The sequence below is a fragment of the Centroberyx affinis genome, unplaced genomic scaffold (assembly GCF_046629955.1).
Source record: "Centroberyx affinis isolate AG114_WGS23_722 - 3 ecotype Tasmania unplaced genomic scaffold, CSIRO-AGI_Caff_v1 ptg000120l_1, whole genome shotgun sequence".
NCBI classification, from domain to species: Eukaryota; Metazoa; Chordata; class Actinopteri; order Beryciformes; family Berycidae; genus Centroberyx; species Centroberyx affinis.
The window spans coordinates 67398-83864 of record NW_027278821.1 but is presented as its reverse complement, the minus strand read 5'-3'; the positions used below and the strand labels follow the sequence as shown (position 1 = coordinate 83864).

General features: G+C 43.2%; 1 protein-coding gene across 2 annotated transcripts in view; it reads right to left on the bottom strand.

Moving 5' to 3' along the window:
• Positions 1 to 16467, bottom strand: part of LOC139651213 (synaptotagmin-1-like) — a 70801-nt gene that overhangs the window by 15010 nt on the left and 39324 nt on the right. Inside the window, exons 3-5 of one of the 2 annotated variants that reach the window (XM_071528072.1) lie at positions 8972 to 9144; positions 5772 to 5897; positions 755 to 922 (exon numbers count right to left, since the gene is read on the bottom strand). In XM_071528072.1, coding sequence (XP_071384173.1) covers positions 755 to 922; positions 5772 to 5897; positions 8972 to 9144 — 467 coding nt within the window. The remainder of the gene's footprint in view (positions 1 to 754; positions 923 to 5771; positions 5898 to 8971; positions 9145 to 16467) is intronic. The other variant, XM_071528071.1, reaches the window with a different exon arrangement.

The following is a 16467-nucleotide window of genomic DNA, read 5'->3' as shown; positions in this document are numbered from 1 at the left end:
CAATCGCTGTCTTTTCAACCCTGTCCCTGATAGACGGCATTATCTGGTCTAGATCCTGGGATCCTTGATTGAGCCTTCAATTGAGCTGTTTTTTGAGACAAAATTCATTAAATGGAAGTAACTTGTTAGAACATGGCCAAAAAATAAATAAATAAATAAAAAGTGAGGGAGAGATAAGACTCCCCGTTTTGTCCTTGACACTGTTGCACAAACTCGTCACTCATGCTTTCCCGTGTTGCCACCGCTTATAATCACCTGTCCTGTTTCTGCAGGATACATCACACATTTGGAATTAAGTATCAGAAAAAATGACACAAATAAACCTGGCGTTAAGACGCATATCACATCAAATTATGCTTAACTTATGCCAAACACCTGCGCTCTTCACTGCTGGGTGAATAACACAACTTTCCCCACTGCTGAGCAACAGCCATGCATCCATTATGGCCAAGGCAAGGCCAGAGTGTACCGGTGCATCTGCCTGTGTTAATCCCAATCACAGTGAGCCTCAGTGTGTGTATGTGTGTGTGAGTGAGTGTGTGCGTGTGTGAGATATTCTGTCAGGAGCTTGTTAATGTGCCAGCTGGTTGCTGTCTCCACACCTTCCCAGAATTCACCACTGCATGCAAATCAGATTGTCAGTGGAACCAAAAAACCTCCTGTTACAAAACAATGCTTGAGTTGCACAAATGTTTTTGAGCATTCAGTAGTAATACATGTAACTTTCACTCAAACTTCTCAGTATGAGCTGTACCTTGAAGGTGAACTGCTCGTTGAAGGTGGGGTTGAGGGTCTTCCGGTGGACCTTGGTCTCAAACTTCTTCTTCTTGTCTGGCAGCAGGTAGACCTTTACGTACGGGTCGGAGGTGCCGCCCATGTCCATAGCGGGCAGCTCTGCAGCCTGGATGATCCCCACTATGAGCTGAGGGACAAAGAGGATGGGTAGAAAGAGAGGGCAGACAAGTCAGACTCTCTACAACTCGACAACAGCATCACAACCTGTCATCCCACCACCATCCTAACAGAGCATCCAGATCTTGGTTAATCCCATGCCTTCAAATATTTCCTCATCCCTACTGCAATACTACTCATGTCCTTTGCTTTTCTCTGTGAGTAATCACTCTTTCGTAACGGTGATTTAAAGATGATTTTTCTACGAATTGGTGTCAATATCAGAAAGCTATGAACTTACAGCCTGGTGGTAGCAAAGGTCAGGGCGTGTCAGGCTAGGAATGAGAGGCCTGTTTCTCTGATAATTGATAACCACACTGGGGGGCCTGGGAGGCTGATTGACCTGCCAGTCAGAGCCCCTCCTCAAAGGCCTCTCAGGAGGCCCGGCTAGTCAGTCAATCAACTTCCTATCAGGCAGCCATCAAGCAGCAATCTGGAAGCTGACCAGGGCACTCAGCCATGGAGCTACAGCTGTCAGAGGCTGCGTGGGTTTCCTGTGTCGTGCAACCAGTGATAGTGGTTGATAATGGTAAATAAAAAGGTGGGCAAACTATGACCTCCAGTGGGTGATCATCATTAGGCAAACAACCACCAATATCAACAAAAAACAATTATATTTTCATAAAAGCATTAATTTATGTCTTTTCCCTGGAGGCAGTAACAATCTCATTGGTTGAGTTAAACCTCAAGGCAGAGTCAAAGAACCACAGTTTTTAACGTTAGACTGAAGCCCAGTGAAAAAGGAAAGGGTTAAGAGAGGAGGAATATATTATGAAGCCTGGCACTCTTGCTACTAACTGAAAAATGCAATCTAGCCAAACTACATGTATTCTAATGTATCTAGCCATGCTAGGTTAGCTAGTTTTCCTAGCTGACTGTCCAACTTCAAACTAGCCACACTAGCCTATAGGTAAGCTAGTTAGCTAGCCTGCTGACCTTCCAACATCATGAATGTCATGGTCATGAAAGAATGAAGTCACTGCCATTTCTATTTTTTATTTATATTTTGACCAGAGTTCCTTCATTGCTGTTCAAGTTTGCCAGTTAGCCTAGCTAACATCCTATGGCTCCGCCCATTAGGTTTAACTCAACCAATGAGATTATTTCTGCCTCCAGAGCAGCTCTTCCTTATACAAATGTTTGTATAATTAAAACTCAAAACTAAAACTAGGATCAATCTGCTAAAAGACCCTATCCTCATACAACTTGTAACTTGCATAAGTGTCAACACAACCCCGCTACCATTTGAAACATGGGTTTGGTGCAGCTATAGATACTATTTCCTATGTTATCTCTGTCTCTAACAGTGCTAAGAAGAGGCTCACATAGCATGGTGGTGAGATTCCAGTAGAGAAAGGGCTTCATGGAATGATGTACAGTAGTGTTGAATACCATGGAACCATGTAAATGCACCACAAATACACACACGCAAACACACACGCACACACACACACACACACACGGATCATACATGGATAATACAGGTAGACAACACCGGACAAGAGAACATCATGGAAAAGCATGGAGTATCATCCATCAGCTGTCATTGTGCTCAACAGGACACCCCCAGGTTATGCACAACATTACCTTAACATTACCACAACACCGCACCGCAATCCTGAAATAAGTTCCTGCCATAATTTGGATGGGGCTCTTTGACCAAAATATAATTTCTAAAATTGCACACTTGCATGTAGCTTATCAGGATTACTTGCTGTAAAATAGATGCATATCTCAGAAGGCAAAGGAAATATGTACAATTATTCTGGCTGTCACTTACCCAAGCCCAAGTGTAACGATATAATTTTATGTTTTGCACTGTGGTGCTGTGAAGCGGTAGCTGGATCAGAGTGTAGCAATTCATCCTTGCATGCTGTCCATTTGATTTCCGCCTGGCCATCAGCACAGTCTGTGTCAGACACAGCGTGTCACACCATCTTTACAGGGAGCTGCACTGATGCTTGGGAGGAGATTAGAGCAGGAAGCTGTTTGAAATGTTGATATACAGGTTGCTGCTTCAGCCAGTTGTATCTTTCCTGATGCTGTGTGACATTATGGCTGACATTCAAACAGGAAATTACAATAAGTGACTTATTTGCACAGTTACAACTTTATGTAATATGGTAATTTGCTTGCTGCTGCCATTTCATTTCAACTACTGTAGTATGTATTGAATGTTCTTTTTAAAACTGTATGTGTGTGTGGGAAAGGTAAATTTCCACCTTCATGGACAACAAAGTCAGTCTAACATGATTATTCTAAGCAACTGAGTAAATACTATGATGATTTTCAACACCTGACCATGATCTTATCTTTTAGACAAAAAGTTGAAACACCACAGAATCTGTAACAAAGACAACTGTGGTTGTGTGTTTGCACATCTGTGTGGATGTTTATATTTAACAAAGGGCTAGGGCCCTATCACAAAGGGCTGCTGGTAATAACCCCTCTGTGTTTGTGTGTTATTGTGCACAGTTGCTCAGCCCAGTGGGCAGTGCACTGACCGGAATGGGTATAGGATGGTGATTCAGCCTTTGGCAGCTTATCTTGGAGGGCTTTGTCCTAATACATCAGGGCCCTGGTCTGACAACTCCACAGGCCACACACACACACACACACACACACACACAATGCACACTTCAAAAGAAGACTGCTTACAGCCAAATAGACCGATGTGCCATAGTCCACTTTTTACTGCAGCAGCTTTATGCTCGAGCTCTATTTCAGAGATAAACATCCTAAGAGAAGTTCTAAAATATGAATAAATAAATAAAATGGATGTTTTGAAATGCATCCCTTTGTAATAATCAGTTTGAAATTCACATATTCTGACTGGACACAATGCACAATGCAATAAGCCTGCTCTTGACCCGCAAAAAGACCAATGAATATGGTAATGATGTTGAAAGTAGGAATGACATTATAATTCCATTCCTGCTGTGCTGAGGAGGCTCTTTGTGGTTCATTTGCTGTGTATCTGCCTGATGTAGCTGCCTCGCTCTTCCCGCAGTGATTTAGATCTTTTACAAAACCTTTGCTCTCATTAGTGTATAAGCCCAGTATCATCAAGACCAGGGGCAGCAGCCATTTGTGATGGTTAACAGGCAGAAGCAAACTGAGACTTTGTGCCATGTGGGCCTTGACTTTCATTTGCCTGTCTTCATTCAGCCTGATATCCTTGCCCTCCATATACACACACACAAACATGTACACACATATGCACGTGCACACACACACACACACACACACAAGAATTTTATTCTTGTCAGGGTGGAAAAGCCTCTGAAACAGCATTTAGACCATGGACACTAAAACTCTCCACTGAAACCCATACAAATTAAATTCTTTCAGGTGGGTTAGCAGCTTTTTAACACAGGGCCACCCACCCCACCTATTCAATGGTAGGGGATATTTGGTACACACACACACACACACGCACACACACACACACACACACACAGTTCCTGGCCTGTCTCTTAGCCCTCTATAGAGGATGATGGCGTTACACCAATCATCTGTGTCGCTCTTCCTCCAGCAGGTCTACAGTATTCATGCTGATTGCACTGGCCTCAAAGCCTGAGGACAAAGGATTTGAGCAGAGGCCACTCTGCCTCTGGACTATGTCCGTCACCAAGATGAAAGTAGGTCAGGTGGATGGCTGGCTCCTTGCTTTTCTAGGTCTGCCTGTTGTGAGCCACTGTAACTTCAGAGGCAGCCGCTGAACTGAGCCCGATGCACCGAGGCCACTGTCACATACTGTGAAAACTGTCATCCATTCATTACACTGGAGCGCCACTGTGGAACTTATTACTAGTGTAATCAAGAGCCTCATAGAAAAGCCTGTCACTGCCTCCCCACTACATGACAGATCAAGTCTGTGAAATGGAATATTTGCTCCATAATATTCCTTTTTACAAAATGACTAATTTTTTTATTGTCAATTTTTGCTCTAAAAGAAATGAGGACCTGCACAATTGAACAGTAATGGTATGCATGCAGGTCTGAATTTTATCATTATTGACTGTATAATTCACACAAGTGTGAGTATTGCACAGATTAATTACGAAAGAATATTAATTGCAATGGATATTCCTACAATTAGCACTATTGTTTGAACCATTGATGAGAACACCCTTACCAGGGTTCAGTATGTCACTGTGTGTGAATAGTTTTGTATGGACCAAGGTTTTATGTGTGGATGAGGGTGGTGTATGTCTGCCAGTGTGTTTGACTTTTTGTGTGCGACTGTGTGTGTGTGTGTGTAGGAGCGGTGAGTGTTACTTTGTAATCTCAGCCTGTCAGTTCTGTTTATAATGGGGAGTTAGCTAGCCCAGTGAGGGACAGCACTGCGTTCACGCACCGCTTCTATTATCTGTCACACAACATCTGGCGGCGGGAAGTTGATGTGCTTCCTCATTCTGCTTTTTAAAACTCACTTGCTGGAAAAGAAAACAGATGGATTTCTGTGGGGACTGTTTTCAATCAAGGAGAGAGAAAGAAAGAAAGAAAGAAAGAAAAGAACCAAATCCCAAGACTATCTTTTACATGACTCAGCGACAAATACACAAACTCAACCACCATGATATTCCCGTGTGACTGCTACGAAGCTCCGGTGACCAGACAGCAGTTCCGGCAATGGTAATACAGCAAAGGGAGAATGTTGTGCAAAACCTGGGTAGGGTCCCGTTTACCCTGAGCGGTTTACAATGGGGAGATGATAAGTCGGACCACCACAGAGGCTGGGGGTGACCATACTTACGAAGGAGGACCTTTTGCAACAACGACACACAGTGAGAGCGATTCGGAGAACGGATCCTTACCGTATTCTCGGTGAAATTGTAATCCAGGGAGTATTGTAATTTGCCCAGTTTCTCGTCCTCCTTGGGCTCGGCCTCTTTCTCCGTATCGGTCAGCCCTGTCTCCGCATCATCCTCATCCTTCAAGGCCTGAAGGAGACACCCACCAAGAGTCAGTGTCGTCTGTTTGCCGCTGGTGCCGGCGCCCAGCCGGCCGTGCCCCGCCCAGGTCCTGCCAGCGGACCTACTCCTGTAAAAGCTGCCACTCTTTTCTTTTTTGTGGGAGGGGGGGGGAGCAAGCACTAAAACACCACAGCAGTTAACACCAGGACATGCTCTGTGATGCACTAAAGCCTCGGGCCTGGTCCCCTGATGATGCTTTTCTATCAAACTGTGGGCGTTTTTGTCTAAAAGGAGGAAAGATCAAATGATGGCGCCAGAGATGAGAGCAATGGGCAGGCATTAGAGGAAGGGGGGGTAGAGAGACACAGAGAGACAGAGACAGAGAGAGAGAGAGAGAGAGAGAGAGAGAGAGCGAGAGCGAGAGAGAAAGAGAAAGAGAAAGAGAAAGAGAAAGAGAGAGAGAGAGATGCTTCCGGAAAGATCACAGTAAGACAATTCCCTTGATGTTATTTCAGGCAGATCAAGTCTCTGGCAAAAACACATATCAACTGGGAAATGTCGGAAATGGCAGAGAGTGAGAGAAGTGACGTTGCCCTTTCGCTAGCCTGGTATTGAGGTGAGGGTGGGGGGTGGTGGTGGGGGGCAGGGGGGGTAGCAGGTGGTGGCATTGGTGGGTCAAGGGAGTGGAGGAGTTTGTTATAAGAACGCATGCGATTGAAGAGGCAAAAACTAGCTCTCAAGGTCATTCATTCAGCGTCAAAAGTTGCCTTCCAAGATCTCTCTTTGGTTTTGCATGCAGAGCATTCTCAGTAGTACAAACCGGTGCTCTCATGTGACCCCCATTCCCCAAGTCTCGTTACGCCCTCAGACACACAGTCGCATTGTCATCATAACCCTCAGCTGTTATGTTACCCCCCTACGCCGATGGTAGCTAGAAGCATCATGCCAGCGGTGGGTGGGTAGGTGTTGGTAAGAGGGGTTGTAATGTACATCAGGGCCTGCTCCTATTAGTTTTGTCAGGTTGCTTGTGTGAAAGCAAAAGGCTGAACAACATTGATTCGATTTGAACTTCCATTGAGCCTTTTGGTCTCTGCCTTTTGCGAGCGCGTCCTGATTGAATGGTTTGTGGTTTTTCTTTCCAAAGTATGGGCTTCCATTGAGCCTCACTGGGCGGGAAGGGGGATTTTAAGGTACAAGTCCTCAACAGTGTCCCATTTAATGATTCTGCAGGATTTATCATTTATAAAGTAGGTGGAACGTAGAGCAGGTAAAATGATTGAGGAAGGAAAAGGCCCCAATTATTAGCCACATTAAAGAGTGTTTTTAATAAGATTTTATAAGGTTAATCCAACTTTCATGCCTCTGTGTTCCAGAAAGGGCATGATCCGTCTTGCCTGACTTCACAGATGTGAATGCAAATGCTACGTGGAAAGCTTCCCTTTCATCACCAGTTTCAAAAGACGATTTACTTGTAGAGCCTCTCAATCATTCTACATTTGCTCATGGGCACTTGTTTGAAATGTAAATCAAAGACTCAAAAGGCAGGAGACTTTAACCTGGCAGAGAAATCAATGTGGTTCAACCTTGTCAAAGCGCACCCAGTGTTTCTTTCATACATATATATGTGCATATGCAGGTTTTACGCACATATATACAATAGATATACATGTACTGTATGCATAGTTACATATATTTGGTTCTACGGGAGTAAGTCGTTGTCAAGAGGCTATAAAAAAACGTCAGAGCAGCAGGCTTAAGAAGATCCAACAGCAATTAGGAACCTACCGCCAGTGACCATCCCGAACAGTCATCAGACACAACACAGATAAGGAGGACATAGAAGGAAGAAACACAAATTAAAACAACCACACACAGGAGTTAACACACCAGAGTCTGGGCACACCAGGAGAAATGACCGCTTGCCTCGGGAGCAGCAGGCTCCACTGACCGCTGTGACTTGTAATGAGGATGACCAATAACTGTGGTCTTCTACTCAGAAGTTTGGATTGAACCAATGCAGCCATATATTGTTTCTGAGGAACATAATGGCAACTCTACTGGTGTAATAAGCTTAGGTGATGTACTGTAGCATTTTGAGTTCCCAGGTGCCTTTCCCTTCATTTTTAATCACTGAAGTAGAAGAAAATACAGAGGAGTCTCTTGAATATTGCACTTAGGTCTTAATTTATAGCTTTCCTCTACAAGGAAGTGAGTCTAATGAAGTATGAAAATGTTTTAAGTGGTCTCTGTCATACAATTCGGCATCTACCTCTGATGGGAGAGGTGTTGCAGCAAATTAAAACACACTTTGTAAATGATTCCACCAAGGACAGCAGTATAAAGATGCTCCAATTAGTGTACTATCTGGGTTTAAAGTGTCAGTGTTTCACGTGTCGTATTGCTTAAAGGGAGAATTCAATTAGTTCCCTCTCCTCTGTGCTTTGGTGACGTCATTTCTCTGGGTGGATACCACTTCATTACACGGCAAACCTTACTCAGCACTCTAAAACGAGTGAACAGGTCTTCATATGACAAAAATAAACACTCACAGGAACAGAAAGTAGGAGAAAAAAATGAGAGATTGCAATACTCTCTCTTGAATCTGAAGCCATTTTAATGGCAGGCTTCCATAAACTGTCCTGTAATTAGATTGAATGTCTTTCTTTTTCAACTAAATGGTGAAAGCTCATCTAAAAAAGTATACATGAAAGTAATACTATATGTATCTCCTTGGGAACATTGAATACATAATACATACAAAATATATACAGTGGTGGCAATTGGGAATTATTGATGGCTATATCTGTGGTGAAGCATTATGGGAATAATTGAAATTCTAAAAGGAATCAATTTGTGGAATTGTAACACGTAGCAAAAAACTGAACATTACTGAATATTATTAGATATATTTTAGATCTACCCTATGGATAAATAACACTGATTATTGAACTTGCAGCACAACATAGTGCAGTTATGGTGCAGCAAGAACAAATTAAACACTGTCTTGGCAATAAGTACAGTATAAATAAGTGTAAAGAGGGATATTTTTCTGTATGTCTTGAAGACAATAATGTTAAGTGGCAGTAGTTCAAAGTCTTTACCTCGGTTTTGGCTCCATCTTTGACGTCCTTCATATTGATGGCATTTTTGCCCTTGTCTTTGCCCTTCTTTTTGTTTTTCTTCTTGAATATCCATTTTTTGCAGATGCAGAAGCAGCATGCTAACACCAGGATGATGGCCACAAAGGCAATAGAGACGATGGCCCATGATGGTACTGGGGAGGGAACACATAGGCACAAAGCTGAGATTAGACTATGAGTGCAAATAAGATAAAACATTGTTGAGTCTGCAGATAAGAAGGCACCATTTCAGTAAACTGGGCCAAGCCATCATCTGAGCCAAAGCTGTACCAACTAATGACCACAATTGGCAGGTGAGACAAAGGCAGAGGGAGATATAAAATGTGTCTGTAGTTAGCTCACAGAATCAGCACCTCGGTCTGTGCTCGGCAGTCTAGATGTGGCAGACTTCTAACGATTGGTCCTGACTAGCAGGATGATGCCTGACTGAACAGCTTCAGCCAATTTAGTGGAAATAACAGATGTTGGCATTTTCCACTTGCCATTTAAACAAAAGATTCTCAGACAACTGACACTTTCACGGCAATCACCGGCAACACAGGATTTGCTGGGACTGAGAGCAGTGGTAATTTTGCAGGGTGAGCTTGAGAGGCATTACCGGCGGTACGACCGTGACAAGTCAATGATGCACTACCGCCAAACGGGTTCATGGGGTTTTGACACACCTTGTTCAAATGCTCTTGGCTTCTGTGTTGCTGCAGATTCATGTCATACAAGAGTGGCAAATAAGTATTTTGTGTTGAGATCCAATGCTTAGAATTGTTATATTGGAGTTTTAGTTATACAAACATTTCTTGGTCACTCTTATTGATCGAGTTTAACCTCAATGGGCCTTGCCAAAGAACCACAGTTTTTTGAATCTTGGAAGGTCAGCAGCTAGCTAACTAGCTTACCTTGATATTTACAGTTTATAGTTTGAAGTTACCTAGTATGGCTATTGAACACATTTAGTTTGGCTAGATTGCATTTTTCAATCAGTAGCCAGAGCGCTAGGCTACATAATATTAGCGTCCTCCTGTCTTACCTCTTGCCTTTTTCACTGGGCTTCAGTCTAATGTTACTTAGACAGAAAAACTGTGGTTCTTTGGCTCCGCCCACTGAGGTTTACCTCAACCAATGAGATTACTTCTGCCTCCTGAGCAGCTCTGCCTCTGAGAAATGTTTGTACTAAAACTCCCAATATTCTGCTTACATATGGATATATCATAAATGCATAGTTTATTGTGAGGAGAAAATTAGTAGTTGTTTTCCCCCTCCACTGTAGTTGTACTGTATACGGCCCTGACTGGACTAAATTGGACAACAGGCAGTAAGCTCTGTCACCTGCAGAATGGCAGCCACTCAGCTCCACAACACAGTGACGGGCCAAACAGCCAGCTGCAAAACACTGTGACACCTATCTAAACAATAGTCAGTGCTCCCTGAGGCATACACATAGGCATACCACACACACACACACAAACACACGCACATGCACACGCACACGCACACGCACACACACACACACAATGGATGATGGATGGAGAAGTGGTTTGTTAAAAGTATCAGAGAGATGGCAGAAAGTCCAGATGGGCTGAAAATAATGAGGGGAGAGACCCAGCAACAGACTTCACCCTTCAGGAGCCATAATCATTGCTTCTGCTTATAAGACATCAAACACCTGGCAGCCCACACCTCCTTTCTGTAGAGTGGAATACAAACAGACAAATCAGCCAATTTTGGCATCATGTTTTGATGTTGTAAGTGTTTACCACTGTGAAAGACAGAGGGAACACTGGTGACTGAGGCAATTTGGACTACTTAATATCTGAAAAATATATGATATTGGAAAATATCTCCATCTTTGGGGTGGTTATTGAGAAAACAAGACTAGGTCAAAACCTAGTATATGGCTGGACCGTGTATGAGTGTGCCACGTGCCACGGTTGACCAATGGTGTAACTAACTCCGCTGTTGACAGGGGTTAAAGTGGGATTTGGCAGGTGGGGGAACCCTGTTTCGGAGGGGGGGGGTCAGAAAAAAATAGTAATTTAAAACAAATTTCCTGCATTTCTACACCACCTAACCTCTTGGATTAAGTCAAGAAACAGCATTGAGGTGCTTACATTCATGATCTTGCATAGGCATACTAACCTAAAAAACCTATTATTGGGAATCATGAGAAAGTTTCAGAGCGACAGACACAGAGCGTCCCCGTAACCATAGCAACTTACTCTCACTCCTGCCTGCGTGCGCACAGCGCGAGAGGAGAGGGAGAGACACAGAAGAGCTGCCGAGTGAGATTACTCTGAGCAGCATGCATGGGAATAAATTACAATATAATAATAATATAATATATATAATAATATAATATAATAATTTGTGTATATTTCTCGCTATTCAGATGGTCTGAATAACTCTCTGCTGCACTGTGCTGCTCTGTCTCGTCTGTCCTGCTGTCAGTTTCCTTTTTTCACGTTGCGACATTATCAGTTATGAATTTGTTCTTCACTGCGTGAGAAAATAGACTTGTGGCGTGAGAGCGTGTGAAAAATGTCAATTGCGTGAGTCTCTCGGTCAATGCGTGAGAGTTGGCAGCCCTGTGAACTCGCTTGTCATTATTATGTATGAAACTGCCAATCAGATTTATTTATTTATTAATCGAAGGTGCCGGAACGCCGTTCCGGATCGTTCCGACCCACTTTAACCCCTGGCTGTAGACTGCTAATACAGAATAATAGTCCATACATCCATACTGATTGTTCCAGCGCGTCCCGTCTCTCTCTCCACCGCTGTCGTCTCCACCCACGGCCCGCACTGATCCTGCCAATCCAAGCGCCAGGCGCTCTGTTACCCGTCGGTGCCGAAAACGCTGTTCGCCGGACACCGGGGGCGCATCGTCGTCGGGACCCCGGCCGAAATCTCGGCCGGATCATCGGGAACAAATCGGCGCCCAGCTAGTGGCACTGGCCGGAACCGTGCCCCCGGGAAACTTCGGGAAGGTCGGCAATAAGCTCTCGGCGTGATGAAACCTCCATGCTTGTTTGTGTGTCTCTCTCCCCCGACAGAACAGAGGATTTCAGGTATAGATTCTACTTTAGCTTCAGCTTACATCCATGATATTGGTCAGCCTGCTTACTGTGTGGGAGAAACGGGCTCCCAATCTCAGCGGAGAAACTAGACGGCGGAGAAAACGAAACTTACATTTCTGGCTCTGTGACGCTATGATGTGCCACATGCCACGGCCGACCAATGGTGTAACTTGATCACTCAGTCACTCAGTCACTCAGTCACTCAGTCAGTCAGTGACAGACATTCGCGTTTGTAGGGCTGGCCCCACTGTTGCGGTCCAGCCAAAAATCCCACAATATATATGCTATGAGTCATCCTAGGAACAAACACAAAAGTGCTGATGAATAAAAAAAAAAACCCAAAAAGATAAACTATTATAGGTCAAACTTCAATCAAACTATTTTTTCTATTTTTTGTCCTCTTTTGAAGACTTTATCTGAAAAACACAAGAAAGACCCATCAAAACAGAAAAGTATATTACAGTCTATCACTCTTGGGTTTTGGCTCAGCAGCATTCAGCTGTGGTTCCCTTGCCGAGGTCTGAGGGGAGCGAGAGGAGAAAAATCAATGCTCTGTTGACAAAATCAATAAGCACTCTCCTCCAAGGAAAAACAGTGAGTGATGCTCTAAAATAACTTTGGGATCTACGACTTTGGCCTTGCCTCAGGGCGGTGTGATAATGGAGGTAACACTGGATGTGCACCATTTACAACAAGTCATCCCAAACCACTGGTCTTTCCCTTAGAAACCTAAAACTATATGCAGATGACTCTACTTTGCTGATTATAAACTGTGGGTATTGTCAGTTATGGTTCATAGGGTTTTTTTTTACCTTGCATACATACAGTAAACTGATTGAATTACTCCCGTAAATTTGTGAATCATGTTTTTTTGTTATTTAGCATGATGCCATACATATGAGTGGTCAGACATTGAGTATTAAATCTTTAATTTAACAGGTAGGTCATTGCTCATTTTCGTAAACCTAAGTTTATGGTCAGTGCAAGCTTGATTCACTTTGTGGAAAAATAAGCTGTGGTGACATGACATCCCCATCTCCAGTTCTTTTTTGGGATTCTTTTTTTTTTTTTCTGAAATTTTGCTGACAGTAAAGCCTCAGGTTTAAGGCTGAATATAAGAGAGAGAAAAAAGACTTTTAACCTTGGCCAAAACAGGAACATTTGCCAGAGACTGATACGTTTGAGGATACTGTAGCACATTCCAGCATTGGAATGGCCATTTTTACCACACACCCACACACACACACACATGCAAACATAAGGTAAGGTAAGGAGGCTATCTTTTAATGGAAGTGTCGGAGATGTGGCAGGTTCATATTTCAAGCCTGCAAACCGCATTGATAAGCAATCACCCCTCTAAAGCAACTGTGGAACGGTGACATTTTTTCAAATGAAAGCTCTGATAAAAGCATTATGCAGCTAATGCATTAACGCAACCGTCAAAATAAATACGCTCATAAATCAGTTGCATTTAAATTTTTATGATCTACACTGCTGTACTGTATCTGTGTTTTTCAGAATTTCTTTCTATCATAATAACTCCAAATGCTTATGTCGTTCTACTGTGATTATTTGCATGTCATCAACATTCAAAACGCCTGATGGAATGCCATTTAGCCAGTTGCAGTGGAAATCAATGCATGAAGCCAGGCTTTATCTTACTCATCAAGCACATCTTCCACTGAAAGACACTTCTATGTTCCGTAATTAAAGGAACCTGAGTCCCAGAAAGCAATAAAAGCATCCCCTAATTAACTACATTGTGTGAGTGTCTTTTCTCGAGAGAGAGAGAATTAGAGAGCGAGGGAGAGAGAGAGAGAGAGAGAGGGAGAGAGAGAGACAGTCAGCATGTGCACTGCCACTTCAACTCCTCGCACTTATCTCTTGTTCCGCCACACGACATTGCATGGAAAATGGAGTTCCTCCAACAGGTGTGTTGCGCATGATGAAATCCATGTTTGCTGTTCCTGAAGGCTCAAATCATTTTTCATCGCCGCCGTCCAAAGAGATCGCGGCACAGCGGCGAACCAAAGCACTTCCTCACCGCACAATGAAACACCGTTGCTTCAGGGACTGTGAATACCAATGAGTGTCGGCCATCTTTCTGCCACTGTTCAAAGGCACAGCTGGACTCCTTAAAGGATTAACTACCATCGAGGGCTTTCAGGTGATGTAACCACCCTCTGGCGGCCATATTGGGAGTACTCATCTCTTGGGCAGCAGGGGCTGTGAACAGTTGATTGTGTTTTTACAGGTTGGCTGACTCAACAGGTTTGAATAGAAATTTAATTGGAGTAGGGACTAGAACCAAAGAGGCTGTGGCTAAAGACAGTTTAGTATGCCACAGTAACCTAAATTTGGAAACAAAACTACCATATCACACTACTCACTTTTATTTATAACGTTACTGAATGGATATGCACCCACACCACAACAATCTTTTTTCAGGCATCTCTCTTTTTCTTGTCTGGTTGTTATATGTTTAGCCATTGCAATAGGACACATCATTATCATTTCTCAGGCGCAAAATCTCACCCCGACTGTTTTTGACTCTGACGCCCCACAGCGCTGGCTTTTGGCTCCCACACAAGAGCTTATCAGATACCATTTTCGAGCTGCGAAACGAGGTCAAAGAGTAGCAGCCCCAGCATTATGTAAAAAGTCACGTTTTACTGGCTGACTTTTTGTGTCCTTCAAACATAGGTGGCCGTTTGAAGAGTCGTTCCTACATGCCACTGGTGCAGTATGTAGTACATTACATATTATATATTACATACAGTGATGTAGTGGTAAATAAAAAGGTGAGTGAACTAGTCAGGAAAAAAATCCACCAATATAAACAAAATGTAATTTTTCAGAAAAGCATTTTCCCCCCATATTCATTAGTTTGATGCGACTTACTATGATGAATACTATGAATTTACATCATAAAGATTAATGCCAGCCTTAAAAAGTGGCTCTCAATAGAAGGGTTTTGATGAACTGGATAGAGCTCAATGGAGCCATTTCAAAAGGGTGATGTATATGTGTGTGTGTGTGTGTGTCTGTGTGTGTGTGTGTGTGTGTGTGTGTGTGTGTGTGTATGATGGTGGATCTGGGTAATATCCACCACCAGCAGCCCACACTAATCCAATGTGACAGAGCCCTGTTGGTCAATTAACCTTGACATTACATCTTGTTATGCCTACAAGAGCAGCACCCTGTCCGCGCCCTTTCCCCACTGTGGGTTGTCTAAGCAAACAATAATAACTGCAGCAGGGAGCATCTTCCGACTCGCTACCACAATGGCTCTAATTGACGGAAGTGATAATAACAAGATGGATGTTGACACCTGATAGAAAGCAGTTCCTAATGCTTGGAAAGCCTAGCAGAACAAAATGAACCCAGGGCAAACCGCAGCCTGGACTGATGCTCATATTCAGCTATTTCTTCATGTGTTGGTATGGTATGGTATGAACTGGTATGGACACCAGAGAAGGTATATTATTGCATACAGCACAGACATGTCCATTATGCTTAGCTAAAGTTCTAGTGCAGGAACTGGAGTCGGATTTGTTCTGACTTTCCGATGCTGCCAAGATCTCTAACCTTGCGAGACAACAGGTTACCGAAACTCTTTCAACCACCCATGGATTGTGAAGAGGTTTGGCTCTGGTCTGGTTCCGGTCTGGCTCATGATGTCTCATGGCAGGCAAACGCCTCCAAAGCAAGGGCAGAGAGTGGAGAACAAGGATTGTCGCCAGACCAGCAGGCAGGCAGAGACGAATAGCTTTGCTGATCCACCGCCATAATCCTCTTTAATAAACTCTGCTGTCTGTTGACTATGTGCCGTCGCAAAGTGAAACACGTTGGGACAAATCACAAATGTCATGTTTTTTTTGTTGTTTTTTTCCCCCAAATCTACGATTGTCAAAAGTGAAAAAACAGGTATAAAGGTGAAAGGATTGTACTTGTTAACAATCACTTGTTTCAGGAATTTTCTTGAATCAAGCATCAATATCTTGAAACAAGGCAGAAAAAAGGCAGATCGCTACACTAGTATAAAGAAAATGACACTTCAAAAGGATTCTTGAAACAAGATGATATTTAAAAATATTTCACCACACTAGGAGACTTTTTCAGATGTTTTAAGAAAAGATGAGAGATGAAAAGACTTAAGATATTTCTGCGGTCCAATGGCTTATTAAAATGTTGGAGACTCTGGCTGCCTTAGACAGCATAAAGGCACTAACGAAAAAGAGCACCGTTATTTATTTTCCTCAAATGTCAACTGCGTGTCTGTGTTATTTGGAGTAATGGCTGGTGGAGCCAGCAGTCATGGATCAAACAGCCTGTGTGTCCAGAGGTTAATTGTTATTGGGAAGCAAAGCCTTGGGTGTTTAGAGA